Source organism: Cyprinodon variegatus, unplaced genomic scaffold, assembly GCF_000732505.1.
Source record: "Cyprinodon variegatus isolate N-32 unplaced genomic scaffold, C_variegatus-1.0 Scaffold228, whole genome shotgun sequence".
NCBI classification, from domain to species: domain Eukaryota; kingdom Metazoa; phylum Chordata; class Actinopteri; order Cyprinodontiformes; family Cyprinodontidae; genus Cyprinodon; species Cyprinodon variegatus.
Genome location: NW_015150681.1, coordinates 788,344 through 806,848, shown reverse-complemented (window position 1 = coordinate 806,848; position 18,505 = coordinate 788,344). Strand labels below are relative to the sequence as shown.

Below are 18,505 nucleotides of genomic sequence, written 5' to 3'. Positions count from 1 at the left end.
ATAGAAATCTACTAAAGCAAACATGGAAGATTAAACCTGTTAACACACTGTAAAAACGCAATTCAATTGTATAGTAAGTTAATAGGTTTCTTAGACACTCTGAAATATATATAGTTTTCCTTCTTATCCATTGTGATCCTTTTCTCTCTCTTTTTTTATTTATTTTATTAAAACCAGTACCTTTGATGGCAGCAAGGCTTCTGACACCTCATCCACCCCATTTATATTGTCTGTTTTGTCTTGCCTTAGACCAGCTGTACCAAAACTAAAATTCTTTTTTTGGGGGGTTCAATAAAACATTTTTTTTAATTTAAATTAAAAGTATTGTGGAATCTGAAAAGCTGTTTTACTCTACATTTCAGCTTAGGTCCAACACTACGCTTAAAAGGTTGATTGTCAAGAAAAAAAAAAAAAAAGAAGACATTTGCTGGAACTAAATAACTCCAAACCACCTCTGGTACTGTTTTATACCCAAAAAGGTGCAACAGACTTTGAAAAGGCTGCGACTCCTCAAACCAAAATTAGCAAAGGCAGTGGACCCATTAGTTTCTACATAAGGTAAAATATGGGGGTGGACAATGCGTTTCATTTTACAAGAGGATGGGAGGGAACCCATTTTTACAACATGGATCTATAACTATCTCACTGAGAGGTCCAGGATGTAAAGTATTACTGAACCGCAGGAAATTATACCATCTCTCTTTCTCTTCATGCCATTCCGGGACATTCCATATTCAGAAAGGTTATGATGATGAGGTCGTTTTGACATGTGTGAAGGAAGTGGAGGAGAGAGGAAGATACAGAATGGAGCAGGAAAAATGGCCATTTCCTGATGATTGTGGACTTTGGAAGGAAATCCTCCCATAAACCTATCACCATTGATGGAGTGGAGAGGACATTGAACTTGTAAAAAATTGGAAATATTTGAAAGTCTATCTTGTTGACAGACGTGTCATGCCAGTTGCCGTTTACATGACAGTTTATGCTCAGAGGAGAAGCCACGGCAAGAGACTCCTATTCCCTCACTGCTGAACGGAGCGCTTTAAGGGATCTTTTGTTCAGTCTGTCAGAACAAAGACACTTTTAGCAATATTGTTAATAACTTTCTAATGTGTTGCTCACAAAAAATCTGAGTTTCTCTTGTGGGGTTATAATAAAGTCTCTATACATCTAGCCACAACTGTAAAGATACCAAACAGTTTTGCAGTTAAATTTAGAAAAGTAAAAATATTTCAATTCCTGCTGCTAGCAGAGGGTTTTTATTGCATATGATGGTTGGCTTGAATAATATCACGTCAAGTTATTCTGTGGTGGACATTTTTAAAGATCTGATCCAATACGAACAGAAGTATGAATCTTTCTAAGATCCAGATGTTTCCAAAAGTCACTGAATGTGACAGGGTGGGGATGCACCCCTTAATTTCTATGATTTGAAAGAATGAGAACTGAATGGCATTCCAGTAAAATTATATTTTAATTTTACTAATTATATTAGTAAAATGTTTCTCTCTTCATCAAAGAGAACAAGCAAAAGTAAGGAGCTACCTTTACTCCGATTAGATGGCAAACTATTTTCCCAGCAGCTAATCCAGATAGTTGATGAGACGAGTTTGGAAACTAAGTGTCTAACAGTTTAATTTTGGGATTATATTATGTAAACATTTCTGTAACTACATTTTGAAACTCCTCTGAAGAGGTTAACCAGTCAGGATGACGGCAACTCTAAAATATTCTCTCCCATCTTAGAGCATAAATATGGTGGATCAGTAGAACCAGGAACTGCTTTTTAACTTTTATTCTCTTTCTCAAAATTCAGATTATTTTATAATTAAAGAAGGAAATACTTTGAGCTGAATAAATGTTTCATCTTGTATCGGCTGATTTATTAGTATGTTTGTGTGGACCAGGTCCCTGTCTTTAATTTTAATCGTATTTCTACCCTAACGTTCCGCATGTATTTTTCTCTTTTTTATTTTGCAGATTCAGAGGTATCACTTCTTTTGCACTGCATCGTACTTCTGTCTGCAAACTACCCCAGCGCCCCAAGCCGCCACTGACAGGAAGCCTGCTGCCGTGATTATGGCCATTTTTGTGTTGCATTGCTCAACTTCCTGAGAGTTTTCAGTATCTCCTTACTGCAAAAGGAAAAAATACATTTAACAAATTTCCTTTCGAGATAAGGTTAAAAAGAAAAAATACAACAGGACATTGATGCTTACCTGAAGGAAAAAACACGGCCTGTGCAGTCAGATTTTCATTTGAAAATATGATGTTAGTGTCTTTATCAGACAGAAAAGCTGCTTTTGTTCGCAGATTTGAACCTTAGCAGGAAGTTTTATTCCAATTGATGCACTTAACTAGTGCGCCTGGCAAAATATTTATACCCCTTTGATTTTTTTTTATTTCCTTGCTTTATAACCACAGACCCTAATTGACCTTATTAGTATTTTAAGTCATAGACCAAGACAAAACGGCACATGGACATTGAGCAAAATAGATGCAGTCACTGTAGATCATTTTTGCAGAATCTCAGATTGAATATAGATCTGTGCACATTAATTTTTCATTCCCAGCCTTTGTCCCTAAAATACCCCTAAAATGTGTCCTGTTAGATGCTCTGTGGATCTCATCTCAAGTTCCTGACCATATCTTGGTCTGTTTGCAGTTAAGCTGTCCTCATTGGTTGACAGATTAAATGCCGCTCCATTAGTTGTGGGATATCGTTATATAATCCAACCCTATGTTAAGCCTCTCTCTGACCCGTCTACACTGTTCTTTATTGTTCATTATTTGGTTTGGCTTCTCTAATGTCCTCTAATGAACCTTTGAGTTCAGGACACAACATCTGTCTATAAAGTCACTTTTGTGCACTAATTTTGAAGGATCTTAGTTATACTGGATTTTATTTAGGGGAGTAAAAAGCTGAAAACATGTAACCCATCCTTTCTAGATTTTTATTAGTACTTTCTACTTTGAACTGTGTATGCCTCTACTTCCTCTTTACAGCTATGCAGCACTTTTAGGCTGTGTGTCACATAAAGTCTGTATAAAATAAAATAAACTTTGTGGTTTTAATGTGACAAAATGTAAAAAAAAGTTAAAGGGGTATTAGTATTTTTTTAAGGCACTGCATAGAAACTTACAATCTTTTGGGTAAAGCATTTATTCTTCCTGTTTTTCAGGTTACTGCTGCTTTAAATGTTAGCATAGCTTCTGCTTGTTGTTGCACAGCTATAAATGCAAGTTAGCGAAACGGCAATGATTCTACTTGAAAAAAAAAATAATGGAGCAGATCAGTGCTAAGAAAGGGTAAGAAGAGCTTTTATGTCTGTATTCAGAATATACGGACCTTTTTGCTGGTGCTCTTATCTCGATTTGTGCTTTTTTGTTTCCAATATCAGTACATGACAAAGCTGTTCAGAAAACTATAGAATGGACACTTCTTTTTTTCATTAAAAAACAGCAGTAAATTACTCAAGAAAACATGACTTTTATGATAAGTAGAGACAGACTGTCAAGTATGCTTACATGAGAGGTTTAACTTCAAATTCACAATATTTAGACTGCATCATACACCTATACGCCAAGAGTTGTAGTTGCACTTTACTGTTTACTTTTATCACCAATCAATCTCTTTATCTGGAGACTTAAACTTTTTACTTAAATCCTGAAAGGTTTTTGATTAAAAAGTTTCATACAAGAATTTCAGATGTTTGAGTGAAAGTAAAACACAGCAGCTGGTGTCGTTCGGTGTCACTCTGCTTGTTTTTGCTTCCTGTGCCTTTCACCAGCTTTGGCCGTTTGCTTTCACATCTGAAGCATGACTTATGAAGTAAAAGTTATTTTCTGAGTCTTTTTTTTTGTGATGATATTTGTTCATGTTCTGAGTGATGTGTTTTTGGGCCAATATTGCATATAATGCAGTTTTTTTTTTAAAATAAATATCATAATGCATTTTTTTGTCTTTTATCTTTTTGTTTTTAATGTAAATTCATATCATTTAAGGACAATTCATTACAATTAAACTAGAACCATACAAATATAACCCTGTAATAGAAACAGAATAGTATATGCTGCCTTAAAGATGTTTAAAATTTTTTCTAAACCCTTAAACATTTATCTGCTTTCACCTAGAATGTTAACATTTTCCTACAAAATCAGAGCGGGAATAACGTTTTAGCATCAAACTGAAAACCCCACAGATAAGGGAGAAATATAATCTGTGAATAATATATAAACTTTAACATGAAAATATGAAATGTTTTAAGATTGAGCTCCCAATTATTAGAACCTGACCACCCAACAAATATTTATAAACGAATCACATGACTTCATAGCCACTCCGGATGCCTCTCATCAACAAGCAAGAGAACACGATGCCCATAATCTGAAAGAGATAAAAAGAAAAATGCTGATGTTTGAAAATCCTGTCAAACTTTTACAAAGTTTATTTTAGAAATGCTGGACAAAGAGAGAATGCCCCCTTAATTATTTTTCTATCTTATCAAAAGCACTGCAACTCCCGTCCCGCCCTTTACAGGCTAAAAGGATAGCAAAACAGGAAGTTGTTTCTGGTCCGTTTTGACTTAAATGAAAATCAGATGAAGGTTTGGGTCGTTTGCTTTCCTTTGTTTTCTATTAAACTCATAACAAAGAGCAAATGTTTCTCTTTTACATCACACTCTGGATGATAAAACTAATGGTAGCAAAGAATAGCAGAACTGGTTAATCTCTAATGATATGCTTTGGTTTCCCCACCAATACATACCTGCAGGACAGCAATGACCAGAGCTGCAACTATCACCCACTGAATGTTTTCCTTCAGGAAGGTCTCCAAAGCATCATGGCAACCCTTGAAAGTAACAAAGACAGACATGAACCTGCTAGCAGTTGATCTATGAGAGTGTGTCTACTTTCCAGAGAGCAAGCTACACAAAGATCCTTGGCTCTCCACCACATTCTAAAAATTTCTAACATAGCCTCTCCATTGCAGACTGCTGTCCAACTCAGCCTGACTCTGAGGCCATTAAATAAAACACTTCCAGATACACATCTGGGGAAAGATTTCTGAGTAGATTCTAGTTTAGGATTAAAACTTTAGAAGGGTTGTATCACCACGCTACTCCTCTAAAGGTATACCCAGAGCTTATCCCTTTTCTTTTATCCCTTTAATAGCATAATGAACACTACAACCTAAGCTCTTGTCCTTAGGATACAGAGAAGGTTGTCAAATAAATACGTTGCAGATGACCTTAGGTCAATCACATATTGGTAATTTTTTTTCTTTTCTCATGTTCAACATGATTTTCTGCTTGTAAAGGCAATGAATTAAATAAATGTAAGAGTGGAAGGCCTCCATGAAAGGTATAGTGGGTGTTCTTTTTCCAGGTGGATCATCTTCCTAATTGTCAATAATTCTGGTGATATGTTAACGTAAGGCCGTCCTACGTGCTCGTCAAGATTTTCACTTACCAATGACATAATGGAAAAATTGCAAATCTTCTTTTGGAAAGTTAATTTGTATGAACAATGCAAACAGCCACTTTTAAACAGAGCATGCACGAGGAGATATGGACTCGTGCATGCTCTCGCACACGTTTAATAGGTGTTCCCTCTCGGGAGCGGGTAAAGGATTGAGCATGTGCATTTTTTTTAAGTGGAGAGGGTGGGTCTACTAACAGATAAAATTACATATTGGAAGTAAAATTGTATTTTAATACAGAGATCTGTGTATCAAGCTGCCTTTATTTTTACCCCCATATAACCCTCTGAGTTCCCCTTCTTAAACCATATGGTCAAGATCCTACATGCAAAACCCTTTCTGAAGCATTGTCTCTAAAACTTCTGAAAATAGAGCAAATGAGGAGAAATTCCAGAAGTAAACATATTTTGGAGGCTGCAACAGATTGAGGTGAAGATTCGATTTTGACCAGCTTTACAGTGGCGAAAAACAAACTAATGGTTAAGAACACAGTATATTAACAAATACCATTCTTAGACACTCTAGACAGACAATGTAATGTCTTTAACCTCTTAATATCCACCTCACATGGAAAAGCAAATAACTTAGGAACTGTAAGCCCAAATTACACGAGTGATACATAAATTGAAAGCCAACACCTTCTAGTGTCTGAATATATACATGAAAACTGGGTGAGTAAAACACCCAAGCTGCATCAAGCCTGAGCTGCATCAGTTCAAATAAGACTCAAAGTTGTTTTTCTTATTCTTGAAAAGAATACCGTAGGTCTTTTTTGAACAGCAGGTATAAAGACATGCTTGATTGTTGTGGCTGCTTTGTCATGGTACATTTTGACATGCTGCTATATCTGTGTTAATTGTGCTTTGATGCTCGCTGTGTCCATAAAATGAACTAGGTGGTTGAATTGTCGAGAATCTAAGCTTTCCAACGATGTTTAACATGTCTATATTGGTAAACATTTTACCAGTGTAATTTTCATGCATTCTGAGTTATTATTTGTAAGCGCTTTAAAACGGTGGGTTTTGAGAGGTTAAAGTACCAGAAATATTATATTAGACCAATATTTCTTCAGTTTAGAAACTGTTTATTTTTTATATAAAATAGTATCTTAAAGAGGAAAATCCATGATTCTTCTTTTTTATGTTTTTTTTCCTTATTTTAACCCTGTAAATTGTAAACCATGGTATAATTGACAAATCCATTTTTTGAAACTTATATTGTTCTTAAAAAATCCAGAAAGAAAAAAATAGATTTTGAATTATTTAAGTTCTGTTTACAAATTGTGTCTGATTGTATAAACACTTTTTTCCCGACAAAAATAAAATAGCCTACTGAGTTTGAAAAAATTAAATACGATATATTTGTTACTAAAGGGTTAAAAACTTAAATGCTTACAATAATTTTTTTGTCAAATAAAATGACAACAGATTTCCAATACCAGACATTTAACAAAAATAATAAGTTGTGTTTTATTTAATAATAATGCAATATTTAGCAGCTCAAAATGATTTTATTTTCCAGGGTCGAAGAGGAAAATGGCTTTTTGCATTTGAAAGGTTGTAGAAACAAGATCTATCAGGTGAAATCCCAAATAAAAAAGTAAAAAGTTTATTGTTTTAATCAAATGTGTCGATAATCAAGGCTCATCACTCCTTTATGAGGTGCAGGCAGCTACTAAGCCTCATGGACCCTTTAGTTTAAGCATCCTGACCGAGTCTTGTCTCACAGCAACATTTTTCTCTAACTGGAGTTATGCTTCTGTCCAATATTTACATTCCATCCATCAGGAATGCAACCTGTCTTTGTTCTCAGCTAACTACATCTCCCCAGCTTCTAAGACCTAATCTGGTCGTCAAGGCCGATGACATCCGGTTACTGGAAGCTTAGAAAGTAAATGTAAATGTTTTATTCAGACATTTAGATTTACCTTTTGGTACACTTTGTTGGCATCTGTCATGGTTCCTTTTCCACAGCCTACAGTGACGTTCTTGCAGCAAGAGTCGGGAACCGTCACCTTATCTTCCCCATAGTTCTTCCAGTCACTAGCGTTATTCACACCACAGCACTTCCACTGCAAAATTATTCAAAACAAAACCCTCAGCTGCAACTTGGAAACATTATTTCATAATAATGTTCATGCTCAGTAATGTAAGCAATGTAATGTTTGCACGGTCAGCTCTGAACTTACGACTTCCTGTAGGTCATCCACAGTTTTCTTGAATTCTGCTGAGGAATTTTTGTAGTTGCTGATCATTTCCGTAAGACTGTCCTGGACGACGACTGAGAGCTTTGTGGAAGAAGCAGCATAGAGGTCAAAATGGAAACACCACTTCTGTAAGGAATCACACAACCGCCTGACGTGAACACTCACCTTGTTTCTGTAGACATATCCAAGAATTGCTGCAGCAATCTCAGCAAGAATGATCAATGTGAGGAGGACTGCGAACTGGAGGAGAATTAAACAAAGTAAGAAGAGTTTTAATGCGCTTTATTTAAAAAAGCTTTGGGTTCTGTTTCCATATAATGATACCTCTAAAGCTACAGATATTAAAAATGTATGGCTTGGAAGATACAAAAACTGACTGTACTGGGTCTGCATAAAAATGGTGTTGAGAGGATTATGGTGCGGGGCATGGCTAGCAGGACTCTGTCAATTTATTCTAGTCTAAAAAACTGTTATTGCCTCAGTATACATACAAGACATTTGTGGAAGATTATACCCTCGAAAATTTGTGTGGACAGTTTGGGGGTGGTCCAATTTATCTTTCCAACATGACTGGGAATCAATTCACAGTAAATTTGTTGTGAAAGAGTTTAAAGGGCCAGCTCAGCATCCTGAATACAATTTATTCTAACAGCTTTTAGTTGTATCAGGTGGAGACTGTTTACCTGGCCTTCTTCTCCAACATCAGTGTCTAACTTCACAAATGCACCTCAAACCTTCTCTTTAAAAAACTCATTAAGCTTGTGGAATCTAGGTGTGGGCATTTCTTTATCCTATCATTTATCTTTATTGTGCTAATCTTATTTTTTTACTTAAAGTCAGTGGGTCGCAAGAATTCCAGAAACTGTGTGAATTGTCAACTTTTGTATTTTTACAATTATTCTTCTCTGTCTTTCCTGTTTTTTCATTGCAGCATTGACACATTTGAAAAATATGATTATTTGGGTTTACCAAGAGATGTTTAGTGATATAAATGAGACTACTGTATGTAACTCTTGTCCTGAAAAGGTATAATTTAAATTCATTTAAATGTGAATGTTCTTCAAAAGTATAATTAGTGACTGTGAAAAAAATATTGTAAGATAATAAGGGTTTTTTTATCGTTATTATGCAAATATCACCCAGTATCATGATGATTTTAAGTGTATATCACCCAGCCCTAGTGGAACTGGATGGAGCTGTTGTTTTATACATGTAGTTGTATATAATTTTAAGATCTAAAGATTTACAGGAGAATGAGGCCTTTCTGACGTTCATATGTCCGTAGTGGCAGACAAACATCACCATAGTGTTCATTTGGCATTACTGAAATAAAAATGTGCAACTGTTTGTGTAAAAAAAATTGGTATTAAATGAATCATTTTGAAGGGGATGCTTTAAAGGATGCAAGGGATCTATGGGTTACCGTGGTGACCATGCAGTGATTTTCTTTCCAGGCTCCACAACAGCTGAAGAATGCAATGAAGAAAATCACGACACCCACTGCAATGATGAAAATGGGAGCTGCAGAGGCTGAGGCGTCACGGATCAGGAAGGATTTGTGTAGAGAAACCTGAACGAGGACTCCCACGACAATCAGTGCAAGTCCACATATCTGCAATGACAGGAAGAAAGCTGATGAGAGGTAAACAGAGGAATAATGACATAAGATGTAATAAGACACACCTCTGGGGCTGAAACTACTAGATTAATCATGACTGATCAACAACTGAAATAATTGTCAGCTAATCTAATAATGGAGAAATTGTTTACTGTAGATTACAGACTCTAAAACATCTCTGTTTGCTAATAGAACCCATTCCGAATAATAATTAAGCCAAAACTGTAGAAAAAATAATATAATTTGGGCTATTTTATATTAAAAACTTTCTATAATCTATCCAGAACTTCCAGTTCCATAGTTTTAGTTCACCCTTTCCTATCCAGTCATTAGTTGTTTAATTCATGAAATAAAGGGCAGATAAATCACTAAGCGAAATTGTGGTGATTGCTAGTCCTGTGAGGTTTAATCTTTCATGAACCCATCTATTATTTTTACCTGATTCCTTTTTGGAATCCTAATTCCAAAAAGTTCTTCTCCTTTGAAAGAGATAAAGTAAACAAAATGTATGGCTTTTGCTCCATTTTCACTCCCCTTCATACACAGGTGACAAAGTGATGACAAATCAGATCATCGGAATAGTAACAAAAGAACCAAAAGAAACTTCTAAAGAGATTAAAGTTGAAAATCAACTTAAGGAACATCGGTGTCAAATTGAAGTATCCGTCATTGTTTAAGCCATAGAGGACCTAATGGGAGACGACCAAGGAGGAAACCAATGTTGATAACAAACATTAAAAACAAATCAAAAAAGTCAGACTGGAATTGACCAAACTACATGTTGATGAGCCACAAAGCTTCTGGAAGGATGTCATAAGGACAGATGAGGTACAAACACAATTTTCTAAGAGTGGCCTTCAATAAGCTGTGACCTAAATCTTATTGAGCATCTTTAGAAGGAGCTGAAACCTACTGTCTAGAGAACGCACCCTTTAAACCTCAGAAATCTGGAGCAGTTTGCTCATAAGGAGTGGGTCAAGATACCTGCTGAGAGGATCAGAAGTCTGACAAACTGTAACAGATATTGTTTCATTGTAGGGATTGCTTCAAAAGGTTGTGCAACAAAATATTAAGTTAAGCGCAACATTTATTTGTCCAGAACTTTCCATGATTGTTTTATTAGTTAATTTTGAAAAGCAATCTCTGATTTTCAATTGTTCATTTTCATATAATTTTGATTCAATATTACTTTTGTCAGATTCAAGTACCAAACAATTTGTCCACGTGTGTCTTTCCGTTTCATACCCATAAACAACCTGTTTTGTTCCCATGTTATGAACTGCTGCATATCAATTTAGTTTTTTATTTTCTTTTTTTTTAAGGATTAATATATTTTGATAAATTAAGGAAAAATACAGTGATAAAGCTCAAATCCATTGAGTAATTTATTTTATTTGTAGATCACTTTTAAAGCTTGAACATTAGTCCTGTTAAAGATCAACAAGATCAGCGGTCCTGTTACATGATTTTTTATTTAAGCCGTTCAACTCTTAGGAAATAGGACAGATTCCCAATGCTGATCCAACTAACATGTCTAACAAGACTATTTAAAAAAAGATAAATAAATATATCAGGCTTTTTTAAAGCAGGCATGGTATGTCCTAAACACAGAGTATAATGTTGGAATTCAAACAGAAAGATTGGTTTCTATTGGTTCTCCAAAAAGGTTTTGTTAATAATTACAGGAAGTACATGATGAAGAGGAACATAAATAGAAAAAAACAAAATTTTCTCAATCTACGAAGTGAGTAAGCATTGCACCAAAACAGCCGAAGAAGCTGAAGTTACAACATTCTGCTGTTCCTGAATGTGTAAAATAAGCAGTCAGATGACACTCTGTAAGTCTTCTGGGTGGGGTAACAGAAGCAGTCCTGCTCCTTAACAAACATTGTGTGGGTAATATATTTGACCATGATCCGATCACACCAAGCAGTTCTTAAGCAAACAACTGGGAAGTACATTTGACTCACTGGATGTGTGTTTATAAGAGAAACATGGAGAGAAAAAAAAGGGTTCTCTGGAAGGAGATACTTAGTTTCGGTGTCAGAGAAAACAAAAATAATCTGTTGTGTTAATTAACACATGAGAAACACAATTTGGATAGTTGGTAAAAATTAGATTGATAGTTAGTTATGTGACTCCTTCAGACAGCCAGGGTAATGCTAATAAATGGTTTATTACTATATTTTCAACAAACACTGCTCCTATTGCTATTTGCAGTACTGTAAAAAGACATACCATAAATGTTCTAGTTCTAAAATGAGACCTGTAGCACAGCAATGAAAATGTGTCGGGTGGAAGGTTTATACACAGAATAAAGAAATGAAGGACTTTTGCAGTTTAATAGATATGTTAAATCTCCTGAATTGTCCCCACTCTTTGTTAATAGAGGTTATTTTATGTTCTCCTCTTCTATTTATCAGAGCCTTAGAGATAAGAGTTTTGACAAACCATGGATGACAATGGGGAACATTTCAAAGAGCAATGGCCAAGTATTAAGCTTGAATAGTTTGAGGTAAGGTTATGCAAATGCTAGCATTGCCATAAACTATAGCAAACCATGCTAAACTATAGGAAAACAGATCTTAAATATCACATCATGCTCTCTGCCTCTACCTAGCGTTAAATAATAAAAAAATATGTTTGATATGGATAAACAGACAGCTTATTTTACACAAATGTATAAGTAGCACAACACATACAGTAAATACAAATATAAAGAGGTAAGTCTGTAAGACTACCACTTATACTTAAGTAGAATGTCTTATTTAGGTCGCTCTACTCGTCTTTGGTCATGTAAACAAAACGTTAACAACTACAAACATCACATATGAGTTAACTTATAATGATTGAAACAGGCTCTAGATTAAATAAAACATATTTCACATGGCTAACAACAAAACTATAATATGGAGCACAACCTCTCAATCAGTGAACCTTATCCTTATAGTTGTGTATTTTGTGAAATAATTATCGGTTCTGTCACAGATCTGCCGGTATTTTGAATGGGCTGAACTATTAAAACGCCCTAACAACCCTAACTTCCTCCTACTGGCAGAACTCTCCTTTCAATATGGTTCTGCTATTTATAAATGTTTCATTTCTCCAATCTGACTATGTCAGGGTAAAAATGTCAAACATGACCAATTTCAGCAATGACTTTAATATTTAAAATAGATTAACTCTAACCACTCAATCCCTTCACTTTAAAGAAGTATTTATGTGGCCTCCAACGCAGCTTACAGATACACTGATAATGGATATCAAGGGTGTAAAGTTGTGCATAGTGGATCTATAATTATTTTTCTCTGTAGAGGGAATAAAATGACCTGATCAAAACCAAACAATAAGTTTTAATTTCCTTTAAAAACCTATATTCCTTTTTCACCTGAATCCTGTTAAAAACCACTCAAAAGGATCTGATACATCAAGAAACATCCTGCTTTCTTCACAGATGTTGGGTCTTCAGTATTTTATTTGTTAATGAAGATTATTCTGGTTTTATTGATAACTCTGGTCTGCTCAGTGAACAGGTACAGAAATTCTTAAAATAAATCTCCAGTTTTAACCTTGATATTCTATCTAAAAAGCAGTAACATAATTTAAGTTACTGTATAAGTAATTACCAAAAAAGACATAGTTACCCTTCTCAGTAATAGAAAATCATCCATTAGTGAGAAACTATCTCAATGTTTTAATGCATTCTTGGCATTTTGACTTAAATTAATAATTAACAAAGATTCCATATTTGTTAATCCCTCATCCATTTTAATAAATGGATGATGGATAAAATATGAAATATTTAATCCGTCATCCATGAAACTGGCATGAGATAAGTAGATTATTTAATGCCAGTTTTATAAACTCATTTCAAAAAGTATCACACTTCTTTTGGTTTTTCTCACCTTTAGGTAGAAAAGCCTTAATAATAACCACTCTACCTACAACTGGTTGTACAATGCTACAGTGTTTTCATGCTTATACCATTTTATAACAATCCTACACTCTTAAGCCTGATAACATCTGCAGCCATGGCAGCCTGGAAATCAGACAGCCCATTAGTTTCTGATGTTAAGCTCCGGCTTGGACTGAAAACCCTTTCTTTCGTCAACACCAGTGTAAATATTTGAGGCAGGGTCAAACGGGTGGCTAATGGCTGACACTGGGTAACAAAAAGGAGTGAAGAGTGCTGTGCAAATAAAGCTTATTCATATCCTGGAATAGATCATAAAATCCACCCCCAAAAAATTAAAAAAAGAAGTCAACCCTCACTAAACCATTTATCAATGTGATCTAATGTCTCTTATTTTGTAAATTGCTAAAAACTAAATGTGTAAATCTATCTGTAGCTCAAGAAATAGCAAAATGAGGAAAGAACAAAACAGTATTCCATACCTGTGTCCTTAATGTCAAAGAAAATTGTTAAAATACATTTGAAAAGAGCCTCTCCTAAGGAAGGGCAAACTGAATATAAATAAACTGCTCACTGAAGAGAAACTAAGTAACAATACGGTACACGTTAGTTACTGAGTAACAAACACATCAGGGGATTTTTTTATGGCTTTTAAAGAAGAATATGTCAGGCACAGTGGGACTTTCTATTTCCCTTCCTTGCCAAATAAACACAAAGTGTGTCTTAACATACCCTTACTTCTTCATGAGACTGCAAACAAAACTCCGAACTCTTATCAAAACTAAAAAGGAAGAAAAAAGATAAACCCCCTGCCAAACTGTTTAGTAACTTTTACTTCCTCTTTTTCAGCCAGAAGTCACTGTGAGGTTGTAACCCATGAAGGGCTGTGTGCAGTATAGTTTAGAAAGCAGAGCAGGGGTCCTTAATGAACAAAAAAAAGGATATGTGTTGAAAAAATCACATGATGTGTTAAAATCTGGTCATAAGACACACGCCATTATTTCAACCTCTTAAAAACTCAAAAAAGTACACGCACACCAAACACACGACAAGCAGGGTAGGTTTCACCTGATCCAGGACTTCCTTATTAGAAAAATAAACAAGTGGCCGGGGACGCAGGAAGGAGAGGAGTTAGGTTATGTGGCTGATGTGAGCAAGCGCTGCTCAGCTGATTTAACAGGTTTCATGCTTTATTAGTGCATAAATGTGGGTAAAAGAAGTTGTGTTTTATTCACAGACTGACAGACTCCACTACCTTCTCTTTGGTCTGCTTAACTTTTAGCACAAACAATATTTCCTGAAATTAGGCAATTTAGAGGCATCGAGTTAACAATAACATGGTCATTTTACCTTAAATGTTTCCTACTCTAAAACTATTTAGTTTTAATTAGGCTTTAATTCCCCCTTTGGATCAATAAAGTAGTTTTGAATTGAATTTTATTCACATGTAAGTAAAGGTTTTTTGGGTGATTTCCACATCCAGTCTGTTAAACTTTAAGTCATAAAAATACCTGGAGGGGAAAAGGCTGTCACTTACCCAGAAAATAAAGTTGAAAAAGAAAAGTAGATACTTCACGCATTTCATTCCCCCTTCCACAGCCATGGCAGATGATGATAAGTATCTTTTGAGAAAGCAGGTGTTTTGAGTCCTTTAAAGGCTAACAATGAGAGTTTGTCGAAGTTTTAAGGCAAGGTTGTGGAGTTCACGCGCTCTCCTCTGTCCTCCTTCTTGATCTGCTCCGTCTAAAAAACACCACGCCCTCCTCTTATGCTACATTCAGGGACAATGCGTTAATCTCAGCACTCAACCTTCTGTTTTTGCTGGATGACGACTTATAGAAGTTAGAGGCGGAGATATATTTTATCAACGTTTATTATTGTTCTAAATTTCTAGTTTTTTAATGACATTACTTTTGTAAGAATATAGTTTAGAGTAACCTTAAAATCATGTCAGTATCTCTGTATTTTATCGTATATATGTTGGTATTTCATATTTCTGACATAGCTAATTTATAATAATCAGATATCATATTTAATAGAATACTAATGGCTTCTTTGAATATATCTCTTTACTGATTTATTCATCCTTAGCTTGCTTATTATTTTGACAAACTATTTGCAGTAATTTCAAATAGCTAATGTTTAATAAATGATTACTTCATAATAATTATAATCTAACTCATAATAACCGGAATGTTTAATGAAGACTTTAAAAGTGTTTGGTTAGTTAGACTGATGACTGAGTTGGGTCACCTTCACAGTTACATTTTGCAATAGGTGTGAAACAGCAATTGCGAAAGAAGTAGATTCTGGAATAATCTTAAACAAGTGTCTCAACTTGGAGATTAATATTGGAATGGCTTTCAATAATTGTTTTTTTCTTTATTTGTTGGAAAAGATTGTCCAATACAGGACAGTAAATACTGTCTGTACATAGAATAATAATAATAATACATTTTATATCAAAGGTGCCAAACTGGACACTCAAGGTCACCGTGCAAAAGATAAAAAACAATGGCAGAAAGAAATTTAAAACACAGAATAAAAACCATTTAAAAATACAAAGGCTATGACAGGGAAATTAATATAAAAGAGTATAGAATTTTAAATGGAGATGTGAGTGGGTGTTTCTAAGTAGGGGTGGAAGAGAGTTCCAGAGACAGGGATCACAGCGGCTGAATGCTCTGCTCCCCACGGTGGTGAGACAGGCAGAAAGGACAGACAGGTGTAAAGCAGATGAGGATCTGAGAGCACAGGAGGGATTGGGAACATGCAGGAGGCCTGACGAATATGTTGGGGCAAGGTGCTGAAGGGCCTTGAATGTCACCATGAGAATGTTATACTGATTTTTGTGGAAGGCCAAATAGGAGAGAGTTACAATAATCCAGTTGGGACTATTGTAGTCCAGTGTATGCCCAGCTTTTAAGGGAGGGACGGAGGCGGTTGTTGCTCCTTAGGTGGAAGTAGGCAGACCAGGTAAAGTTAATGATATAAGATTGAAAGGATAGGGTGCTATTGAGGATGACACCCAGACTCTTAACCTTGGGGGGACAGTGAGCTTGAAGAGCTGTCAATAATAAGTGGGAAGCTGTCGGTTTTGGAAAGAGTTGATTTAGTGCCAATGAGGAGAACCTCTGTTTCACTACTATTTAATTCAAGGCAGTTGCTTGTGAACCTGGCTTTTATTTCAGAGATGCAATCTGTGAGACAGATTTAGATTTAGATATAGACAGAAGGAGGTAGATGATGAAGGGGCCCCAGGACAGAGCCCTGAGCCCAGAGCACATATATTTATCTATCAGTATCTTAACTTATCAATAACATAAATGCATTGCAGTTTATTAAAGATATATTACTGGTATGGGGGACAATACAGTTATCCATCTTAATATGCCACTAAAACACATAGCTCCAACATCAACATATTTAAAATTATGACACATTCTCCCTATTTCCTCCTCTTAAAAACACCCAAATGCTTTGACAAAGCTGCAGGATGTATGGTGTGACTTGACAATAACATAAACCTCTATAAGCGTTTCCCTCTAACCTACTGAGCGCAGCCTAAAGAAGCCAAACCACTCCACCTCTTTAAATTCTGTCAATTCAAATATTACTCAGATCATTCAATATTTCATCATTTTGATGTGAAATTTGACATTATTTAGAAAAAAAGGACTTTCTTTCTCTTGTATGATGTGTAAAACATCTGTTTAAAGCTGGAGTTTGAAACTGCAGCGAAGGCCTTGGAAAGCAAACTTGACATATCTTACAAAAGTCACTTTTTAGTGCTTAAAATTAATTTATGTGAACACTTTGTGCTTTATTTTTTAAAGTTAAAATGTTTCATTTCCATATAATACACAGTACAATTTCTAAATCATTTTGCACAATGCTTTCTTGCAAACAGGGCTGCTAAATAACTTATAGCCAGCTGGCACGAAATACCTGTTGACTTTGTAATAGAAGTATTAGAAAACAAACACCTGGTGCTTCACATGTCTGAGCAGATACCATAAACCAACAATGAAAGCTTAGAGGCCTACAGTGAAGAGCATAGACATACACCCGACAGTGTAATGTCTTTTATGACCATAAAGTGTGTGCAGTAGATGAAAGAAAGTTAACAGTAATGTAATTAAATGATATTGCACATTGTACATTGCCCTTGCAGTCATAAATATCAGTCCTTTAGTTTATGTTATGCTGTATAAAACAGCTGTGAACAAAGAGCTAGTGTGGGAGTTTATTCAGTTTGAGCTCTGGATGTTTAGTGGCATTATATAGGACAACTCTTCAGCACAGTGGTAATGGTAATTTCACCATTGGATGTTGATTCTGACATTGCTATGTGTCCTTAATGGTGTTTGTCAATGTGTGAAAATGGTTCAGCTGCACCTTTCATGCGTTGTAGGGGAACAGCTTCAGAGCTGTTGCACAGTGCGACCAGAATGACACCACAACTTAACTGCAGAATCATGTGGTTAGGCTGCTATTAAAGCAGGAGACTATTTTGATAGAGACGCTCTAAATGGCAATGCTACCGCCAAGGATTCGATTTTCAATTAATGTTTCTGATATGTTTTGATATAAATATATCACAAAAGGTGTTTACTGCATTACAAGTTGATGCTGATGGTTTGGAAGTTTTGAAAATAGTAACTGAAACTTTGATTGTTGTTTGCTGTAATGCAGACAGTGTTGCACAGTCATGTATGTGTCTTAAGTGCAAAGGTGCAGTCAACTTGAAAAACGGTGCATATTTCAATGCATGAGAAAAAAATCCCTAAAGTTGCCTGAAGCAACAGATGAAAAAAAAAACTTTACTCTTGAAAGACTTTTTTTTCCTTTTTAGCTTTTAGTGTCATTAGACAGTCATAAGTACAGAGCCATGAAATGAACTGTCTGAATTTAACCCATCCCCTTTGGGAGTAGTGGGCTGCCCATGTGTGGCGCCAGGGGAGCAGTGTGGGGTGGAGGGTTTTTGGTAGTCTGTGGGAGTAGGACTCGAACTCAGAACCTCAGGATTCCAAGCTCTATGCTCTAACCACTTGCAAAGAGAAGACAATAGGTCTTTTATATTCAGCAGCCTTTATGCTGTAAGTGAACATCCATCATTATTTCTGCCTTTGTCCACTAGAGGGAGTTATGTTTCTTACAAGGTAATCAGTACAGTGATGTTATAAAGATGACAGATAGATAGATAGATAGATAGATAGATAGATAGATAGATAGATAGATAGATAGATAGATAGATAGATAGATAGATAGATAGATAGATAGATA

General features: G+C 35.5%; 2 protein-coding genes across 2 annotated transcripts in view; one reads left to right on the top strand and one right to left on the bottom strand.

The window, feature by feature from the left end:
• letmd1 (LETM1 domain containing 1) overlaps positions 1-3,893 on the top strand; it is an 11,174-nt gene extending 7,281 nt beyond the window's left edge. The window contains exon 9 of the mRNA XM_015381122.1: positions 1,981-3,893. Within this exon, the coding sequence (XP_015236608.1) occupies positions 1,981-2,057 (77 nt within the window). The 3' untranslated portion in view covers positions 2,058-3,893. The remainder of the gene's footprint in view (positions 1-1,980) is intronic.
• An 87-nt stretch (positions 3,894-3,980) lies between these two features.
• Positions 3,981-14,977, bottom strand: cd63 (CD63 molecule). The gene is made up of 7 exons (XM_015381123.1): positions 14,757-14,977; positions 9,112-9,300; positions 7,854-7,928; positions 7,671-7,769; positions 7,410-7,553; positions 4,769-4,852; positions 3,981-4,387 (listed from the first exon to the last, which is right to left on the bottom strand). The coding sequence occupies exons 1-7, from the start codon at positions 14,820-14,822 to the stop codon at positions 4,322-4,324; spliced, it is 723 nt and encodes a 240-aa protein (XP_015236609.1). The 5' UTR covers positions 14,823-14,977; the 3' UTR covers positions 3,981-4,321.
• Between the last annotated feature and the right edge of the window lie 3,528 nt (positions 14,978-18,505).

Coding starts and splice junctions, on each gene's coding strand:
- cd63 (XM_015381123.1), bottom strand. CDS start 14,822: ATGGCTGTGGAAGGGGGAATGAAATGCGTGAAGTATCTACTTTTCTTT. Junction 7,929..9,111: donor ATCACTGCATGGTCACCACG/GTAACCCATAGA, acceptor ATTCTCCTCCAG/TTCGCAGTCCTCCTCACATT. Junction 7,554..7,670: donor TGGATGACCTACAGGAAGTC/GTAAGTTCAGAG, acceptor ATAATTTTGCAG/TGGAAGTGCTGTGGTGTGAA.